Source organism: Adiantum capillus-veneris, chromosome 22 (assembly GCF_014529385.1).
Source record: "Adiantum capillus-veneris isolate H3 chromosome 22, ASM1452938v2, whole genome shotgun sequence".
In the NCBI taxonomy this organism is placed as follows: Eukaryota; Viridiplantae; Streptophyta; class Polypodiopsida; order Polypodiales; family Pteridaceae; genus Adiantum; species Adiantum capillus-veneris.
In genome coordinates this window covers 139,733,298-139,741,988 of record NC_140952.1, presented here as the reverse complement: position 1 = coordinate 139,741,988, position 8,691 = coordinate 139,733,298, and the positions used below count along the sequence as shown (strand labels likewise).

The window sequence follows — 8,691 nt, the reverse complement described above, 5'->3', positions numbered from 1 at the left end:
ACCATAACTATGATACATATAAATCAGCATGTTGTAATATCCCTGCGAGTCTCGTAATGGGGATAGAAAACCATACATATGAAGAAGCTTGAAGTAGCCAACTAAATCTTTTTAACCTAAGCTCTGATACCAACTGTAAGGTCCCCGTCCTAGAAGATCGGGGCGACTTGGAAGATAGCCTTCTTTATCCTCTAAATCCGTTGACGACACCCTACTCCGATAATGCGAAGCAGAGATACGAGCAACGAAAGAGAAGAAGACTTCCACATGATGTGTTTGTAGTTGCAAGACACTACGCCACAAGCCAGGTCGATGAGATTAAAGGTTCTATGGACTCTAGATCATACATTATAAGAGAAGAAAATCCCTTTCACATATTAAGGATCCAAAAACAACTTCTTTTCCTCGCGTTTAAGAGGCACGGCCGCCATCCTTAAATCCAAAATACGAAAAGAGATAAATCTCTAACTAACTAAGACAAAGTGAAAAGTACTCGACTAATCGAGTCCACCCATCCTTGACTGGCAACCTAAACCGGTCCCCACTTTCCACACCGCACTCACTCTTTTTACTACACTATTTAACATATACAAACAGTGTTCCTTAATTAGTTTCAAACACAGGTTTTTATACAGCCTTTCAAACAATACCAAAATAGTTTAAACAATACCAAAACAGTTCAAACAAGGTCTAATGTAAAGGCCCTATTATTCAACAAAAATAACTTTTCCAATTTTTGCCGCTACCCGTCGACTTTCTCTGTCTAACCAACAGAGCCTTTGCAAAGGATTTATTCGCTAACCGCGAATTGCGCAACCTTTCCATCTCGCTAACCGCGAGGCATCTTGGTAACTGCCAGGCATCATCCCGCTACTCGCGAGGCATCTCGCTTCCCGCGAGAACAAAATATGTTCTTTCAACAATTCTTCTCATTAAATGATTCATCAAACATGATCAACCAATTTTTCATATCAATCAGAACCTACTTATCAAACAATAACAATTTATTAAGCAATAACAATTCAACAAACAGTAACAATTTATCAAATAGTCCTTTCACTAATCTATGAAAACATACGCTTGTTTCATGTGATAGAATCACGTTTTTCGGACGGTTTAAGGGGTTCCCTATGCTTAGCTTCCCAAGTCAAACATGAATAGCAATGCAGAATTATAAATTTGTCTTACCGGATTTGGAGCGCGTGCGGCTGCTAACTCTGTGCTGGAGACTGGACGACTTCGACTTCTTCTTTGGTTGATACTTCCGCATGAGATACGTTTGGAGTTGACACCTTTCTTCCCACCTTCCTTGGTGGTGCAACAACATGGGCGTTCTTAGAACTTCGCGTTACACGCTTCGGAGCCATAGCTTCAGAATGGAGAAAAGAAAAGCGCGTTGTTGGAGAGAGAGAGAGAGAGAGAGAGAGAGAGAGAGAGAGAGAGAGAGAGAGTGTCCACAAATAGGGAGACGGCACGTCGACGATTGGAGATGGAGATGGCTTGAGGGTGAGAGGTTAAGGGAGAGAGGTTTCCTCCGGCTTGTCGTTGCGAGAGAGCTTCCGCTTTTGTAGATGTGTGTGTTCAAAGTGAGAGGAGAAGGGCCCTTTATATACGCCCTAGGGGGGTGCTAACAATACTGAGAGGTTTCAAGAATAGGAGAGGAAAAAAGCTTGCGCGTCGTCGCGGCTCTTTTTTTTTTTTGGTATGCGAATCCTATGCGCGATTTTAAAAAGCTCTATACTTACAAGTTCCCATTCTATTTTGAAGAGACAGAAAGAAAGAAGTATCCTAATTTTGACTCACCTCTCTTTCTTTCCTAAAAATAATATCTCTAAGATTTTTCTTCACACATAGATTAGGTTCCCACATAAACCTATTGTTCCACATAAAGAAAGATCATAAATAAAAGGATTCTGAACCCGAGTTTCAATCCGATTGCTCTGATAAACTCACGATGACTCACAAAATTGAGAATCTCAATTACTTTGCAAAATAACTGAAATGACTTATATGGATAAATGTTGGGTACATTACACCCTACCACCTCTCAGGAAACAAAACATGTGTGATGTCGATGAGAAATCAAAACTTAGGTTCATAGACTCATCTGCAACCCAAGGTTGTAAAAAGTCCAGCCATATATTTATGATTCTAAAAGTCTTCTCTATAGGTACCATAGTTGTCCATGTTCGGAAAGGCCACCAAAGAAACTGATACAAAGGCCTTTGTATGATCTTTGTAAGTGTGCAGCTTGCACTAGAGCAAGGTGATGTCCAGTTTAGTTCATTCACATGACCGACGAACACACCCACCCATTACTACAAATTCAATAGCATACACAATCTCTTTTCCTTTTACCTGTAACATCTATTCAATGCGCATATCTCAATTATGATGCAAGAGCGCGCACACACAAGAAGGGACTTGGCGAGTCGACGAGAAAAAGCATGAGATTACCTTTGCTGAGATGTTCTTTTGCTACAATCAAGAGGATGTAGGAAAGAAGCCTTTATTCTGTGTCATCCTTGCGAAGCAATCTTGCTAGCTCTAGACCTCTCTCTCTCTCTCTCTCTCTCTCTCTCTCTCTCTCTCTCTCTCCAACGGTGCCCCAAGCTGTTCCAAGCACGTCTTTCGGTCCATTGGCAAACCTGAGGCTCAACTATGCTCAATGGTTTATCGTTTACACTTCTTGACTCTGAGTCTTGACTCCTAAGTCCTAACTCTTGACTCGAGGTAGTAAAGAGGTGATGACCAGTCTGATCATTGATGTTGCGTAGTGCTGCCCTCAACTCTCATGAGTCGCATGCAATCTCTTGATTGCTCTAGAGTTTGAGCTTTGAAGTTTGAACGCGCGGAGCGCGCTTGTGAGTCCCGTATTGGTTCCCTCACGAGTTGCGATTGCAAAATCAAATGGAGTAGGTGTTCTAGTAGCTGCATGCAGACCTCAAAGTTGTCTCGACCTTCGCAATTTTATTGAAGTCGCATTGGAAATTGAAAATTGGACCTTTGGGCTAATGCTAAAGATCAAATCTCGACTCCTAGACTCCAGCGTCCATTTGACCTTGGAAAGGCACTTTAAAAAGTGGCCGTTCCCGAGGAACACCAAGAGAATGCCAACCCTTCCTTAGTGAACGGCTCCTTTGCCAAAGTGGCCTTTGGTGGGAAGGTCTAGAAAAATTTGACAGGCAAATGCAGGGCTAGGGATAAAGGAAGGGTGGGAAGGATTGCAATTTAAATTGCAAGTCCGTTGAAAATTGCAAGGGGTAGGCGGCGCTGGAGACTCGAGAGTGAGAAAGGCGAGCGGAATCGCGAATGGCCTTTCAAGGCTCTAAATGTCAGGAACCTTGCCGCGCAGCTTTTAACTCCAAATGGCAACACCTCCTTCCGCGACCTGCAAAAAGCGAATCAGCAACCCTCTCTGTGTGTGTTGAACCCTTGCTGGCTTCTCTCTCTCGATCAGGTATTTCCGCTGCATACTTAGGTTACTTCTTCCGAGCAGAGCAGGCTGAAGGTGACCCCTTGTTTCATTGCCTATTTGAAGGGTGGAATCCCTTGGCATGGTCTTTCACGCTTAGGTACTGTCCACTTGAGATTTTGTTCTGCGTCAGCCAACTGAGCCAGCTATGCATATGCTTCTGATTAAGAGACGTAGCCCCCTGAGAGGAAACAGAGGGTGTACTCTTCATTGACAGAAACATTGTGCTGCTTTCATGGCAACGACAACTATCACCATCACTACAGAGATATTGGCATGGCCCATGTCATGCAATGCATCAGCTGCACGAACATCCATCAGCACCATCAAGACAACACCTCCACTCAGGTCGCTTCCCCTCTTTAGTGATGTGTCCCTGGCTGAAAGGCCAAACCTCTTCATAGCTAAGCTCCACCTATGCTCTCATGTCTATGATTTTCGAGACCCTACTAGCAGTCTGAAGGAGAAACACATCAAGAAACGGACCCTTCTTGAGCTTGTGGACTTTATCAGTTCCGATTCTATGAAGATCACAGAGTTTGTTGTAGAAGAGGTCATCAAGATGGTAGCTGCCAATCTATTCCGAGCATTACCACATAATATGCGTGAAAATTTTCAAGCGCAGAGCTTTGACAAAGAGGATGAGGAGCCTATTCTGGAGCCAGCATGGCCTCATTTGGTGGTTGTATATGAGTTTTTCCTTTTGTTTATCACATCAACAGCTACAGACGCAAAGATTGCAAGGTTGTATATCAATCAATCCTTCATTCTCAAGCTCATGGACCTTTTTGAGTCAGAGGATTCAAGAGAAAGGCAATATCTAAAGACAATACTGCACCGTATTTATGGAAAGTTCATGGTTTACCGTTCTTTTGTAAGGCAAGCAGTAAACAACATTTTTCACCATTTTGTTCTTGAGACAGAAAGGCATCATGGAATTGCAGAATTTCTAGAAATACTAGGTAGTATTATCAATGGATTTGCCATTCCTTTAAAGGAGGAACATATAAATTTTCTTGTGCGGGCTTTGATACCACTGCACAAAGCCAAGAGCTTGTCTACGTATCACCAACAGCTTTGTTACTGCATGACTCAGTATATCGCAAAGGATTTGAGGTTGGTAGATACTGTTGTCAAAAGTTTATTGAAGTATTGGCCAATAACAAACAGCCACAAGGAGGTTTCGTTCCTTGGAGAACTTGAAGAAATCCTAGAGGTTACACAGCCAGAAATCTTTGAGCAATGCATGGTTCCTTTGTTCAGGCAAGTGGACCGGTGTCTTAACAGCCCTCATTTCCAGGTGAGTCTTAACTGTTTATATGCTTAACACTTTGTGTGGTGTAATTTCTTCAAGTAAATTCATTTAAGTAGATTTGTTTTCTGGGTTTCATTCCAATTTTCTACATTACCGGTAGGGCATTGAAAAAGGTTTTCGGAATTGCAAGGTGTTTTCCAACATAGCAGCTCGTTTGAGCAAAAGTGTCGTATCTGAAGCTCCAAATACTTTGAGGATTAAACTTTGGACTGACGCTCTGATTCTTTTTCACATGATTCCAGAGAATAAATTGTCAATATGCGCTCTATGGGCTTATTAATAGTCTTTTGGATGTTTACAAGAGTAACTTGGGCTTTCCTTCATGGGTGAAGTTGGCCTTTTTCCTGGTTCATTTAGATACATGTATGCCCACTCATCTTAGTTTGTTGCCGTATCTAACGATTGAGGTTTTGAGGATTTTGCTTGAACATTATTAGCAGCAACTTTTATGGTACAGTCCATGTTCCACATCCCATCTCTTGAGTGAGATAGTAGCCAGTACACGTGATGATTTTGACATGTTCACATCTACTTTCAAGCGTAAAGCACCTGAGCTACAAGTTATCACCCTTCAAACGCTTTGCCATACAGTATCTGCAAAGGCAAAGTTTGGGGGACTCGAGTTGTCCTTGTTGGATTGAACAGGTGCTAGCTCTTCCTCCACCGCAGCTGGCTCATCTGGTTTGGAAACTTGGCTGGCATTTGATGTCGTGGAATTTCTGCATATTGCATTGTCCATCTGTTTTGAGAGCTTGGGGAGCTTCATGTATGGAAGGTTCACATTGGTGATTTGAGGCGATGTTGATGGGCTTCTGGTAAGATAAATTCTTTTGAAGGCATTAACTGGGCTTAACAGTTATAGGCTGCAACATTCCTGCAAGGTGATTGCTACAAACGAAAGGCAGGAGTGGCTATGTTAGTAGGCACCCAGTGGGGAACTCTCGTTACTACAGTAGGGGAACTCTGGCAGGCCACTGCTGCTGCAGGTTTTGGCTCCAGAGTTTCAACATTTATGTGCTGATGGTCAAGTCCTGACTCACTACAGAGCAGACCCTTGGTGCTTAATAGATGAGAATATCGACCTCTGGTGGTTTTGGCCATGAGGAGTTTATTTAGCTTGAGTTGTTGCGACAGCAGTCGCCCCAAGGAGTTTTGGACATTAAGGAAGATTTTATAATGCCCTCACATCATTTTAAAAGCACTGCAGCCTTATTGAAGAGGGGTCAACATCATTGGCCATTTAGTATTTGTAATTACTACTTACCTGTTGAATGTAGCATTTTTTTCCACAGCTAGTATGTAAAGTCCATTAGAGCATGCAGTGTGAATAAGTATAAATTGCAGAAGTTAACTAGACTGGGACATGAGTGTGACAGTGTGAGGTAGAGAACATGATAGGAAACATGCATTAGTTGGTGTGAGAATGCATGGAGGGAGTGGTTAAGAGAGAGTTCTGTCCTGAAATTTTGTTGCCTTTCAACATTTGCAGGGGCTCACATCCCCTTTGCTTGCAAGCACAATCAATGGGGCTTTGCATAGTTACTAGAAACTTCACAAAATTCCATTTTTTTGTTGTTTCACAGTTTCCGGTTTTTTCCCAACCTTTCTGAGTTGTTTAGGAGGGGTGGGAATCTCTCTGAAAGTACCATTTTTGTGTTCCCTTTTCTGTTTCGATTTCTCAGTTTCTCAGATTGAAGCAGATTGAGATGAGATATCTGCAGTTCTGAAGTTGTGAACTGAACCTTGAAGGTCAAAGGAGGTATTAGATGACATATATTGTTTGTGGTGCACTGATTTATTATAGGATCATTGTTGGCAACAGCTGCACCTCGGACCTCGGAGAGGTGAGAGTGGCTGGTTTGTTGTGGCTTTCAAATGTCTTCAGGGTGTGTGACCATATTCAAAAGCAGTATGACCGTTAGTTTATTTAAAGAGAAAGGTGCGCTAGTATTGATTATAATTCAGAACCAGGGCAATGCAACCATCTGGTTTCTAGAAAACAATAGGGTTTCAAATGCACAGCTTTCTGATGGTGGATGGTTATCACAATCTTTGGTTTAAGATTTGCTCTCTAGAAGGTCATCTCCTATTTGGATGATTGATTTCCGGGTTTTGTCTTTTCAAGGCTTCTTACAGACAGAAAGGTTTTTGTTTTCAAATGAAGATTGGAATCTTGGTATCAAAGGCTTCTTTAAGCTGCAGATCCTGTGACATTTAAAAGTTTTCTTTATATATTGGACTTGCTGTTAGATTACATATGCATAGTTAAAGATCAGCTCCGAGGCAAAATATTATTTGTTGTCTTTGCTCCTTCTCACAGATACATGCTCTATGGTGTTTGTTGTGGATGTAGCAGTTAAGTCACGTTAACCTTGGCTGTTTAAGGAGCTTATGTCGAGCAAAATATGTGTAAAGAAGCATAATCATAGGGTGGATTGGTGTTTGTCTTCACAGGTTGCGGAGCGTGCTTTATTTCTGTGCAATAACAGTCACATTGTCAACCTCATCAAGCCACACCGTTCGGTTATTTTACCAATTATTGTTCCGTCCCTGGAGAGCAACGGTAGTCATTATTGGAATCGGGTAATTCATGACATGAAAATCACTCTGCAAAATCTTTTTCAAGAGATGGATTCAGAGCTTTTCCAAAAGTGCAGATGCTTGTACAAAGAAGAAGAAGCCAAGGCAATCATAGTGAAGGAGAAACAGATTGAAATGTGGCAGAGACTGGAAGTAATGGCTTCAACCAGAGGAACAGTCTAGTTAACTGTTCAGTAGAGTCGTCGCTAATGCCTTCGAAAGTCCTCTTGCTTGGGAAATGGAAGCACACAGGTTGAGCACTTGGTAAGTGCTTTTCTCGAGATAGTTCACTTCCTGTTGTAATTACTAAAGACGCTCTTGTTCAAGTATTACGTTCAGTGGAAGCACGAGTGAGCAGGCATGCCTGTTTGTAAGGGGTTTGGTTGGATCATGTGCTTGCTCTGTTACCCTCAATCGGAAAGTTCCTTTGTGGGTGCTGGTATCATTCTTTGTCACAGAGTGTTTCTCACACAATCATAGCCGGGAAGGTAGAAAGGGAAAGCCTAGCTAAGGGCTCCTACCCTTCTCACTTCTCTCTTGACCTATGCTTTCCTTTTTATATTCTCTCTCTGATAGAATCGATAAATCGATGTATAGGAGTTGATAGAAAATTGTGCTCCCTCCCTTTACCAAGTGTGTTCTCTCTCTCTCTCTCTCGTCTTTCAATGACTAAGAACATATGGAAGAGCTCAGAACTTTTAACCTCAAAAATTCACCAAGTGGTTCACTTGCCTTGTAAAAAATCAAAAGAGAATTTGACTCGTCTCTTAATCTTAAAATCAATCTGTTCGCTTATGACAAACGCATGCCCCTGATTCGTGTTACCATATGGTAATCTACTGATTTATCTAATCGTTGCTCTTTTATTTTGTTTTCTGAGATGCAATCTTGGTAGAAATTTTGCATGGTTTTCAAAAACTTTGCTCCACAATCAACCAGAACTTTTAGTAAATCTTAACTTTTCTGGCTTATCAACTCCTCTCTTGATTCCTCTGCTCCAAAATAAGGTGTCTTGCTTCTTGTTCTTCAGTGAGAGAGAATTCACTCAGCAGTATAAGATGTTGGGCTGACTGATAATATATGTGATAGTTTACAAGATCCTCGATATACATGAAAGGCTTTTCTGCCTGATTCTAATGCCAACATCTCATATGTGACTTTTGGATGAGGCTTGATAGACTGAAAAAGGTGAGAAATTTTTAAACATTTTATGATTCTATGAGGTGCTCTCTCTCTCTCTCTCTCTCTCTCTCTCTCTCTCTCTCTCTCTCTCGTCCGTACTCTATCACTGCCCCTCGCTTGCCATACCTCCTCACGCTCC

The 8,691-nt window shown here is 41.8% G+C and overlaps 1 protein-coding gene across 1 annotated transcript; it reads left to right on the top strand.

Annotated features, from left to right (window-relative positions):
* The first annotated feature begins 3,267 nt into the window (after positions 1-3,267).
* Positions 3,268-8,172, top strand: LOC147430321 (serine/threonine protein phosphatase 2A 59 kDa regulatory subunit B' eta isoform-like). The gene is made up of 2 exons (XM_086494803.1): positions 3,268-4,775; positions 7,245-8,172. Exons 1-2 carry the CDS (start codon positions 3,711-3,713, stop codon positions 7,551-7,553), a joined length of 1,374 nt encoding a protein of 457 aa, XP_086350929.1. The 5' UTR covers positions 3,268-3,710; the 3' UTR covers positions 7,554-8,172.
* Positions 8,173-8,691: the final 519 nt, after the last annotated feature.

What these genes read in the sequence shown, in the direction of transcription:
- LOC147430321 (XM_086494803.1), top strand. Translation starts at nt 3,711, where the DNA reads ATGGCAACGACAACTATCACCATCACTACAGAGATATTGGCATGGCCC. An exon ending in TTAACAGCCCTCATTTCCAG is followed by an intron (nt 4,776 to 7,244) that starts GTGAGTCTTAAC and finishes TTGTCTTCACAG; the next exon opens with GTTGCGGAGCGTGCTTTATT.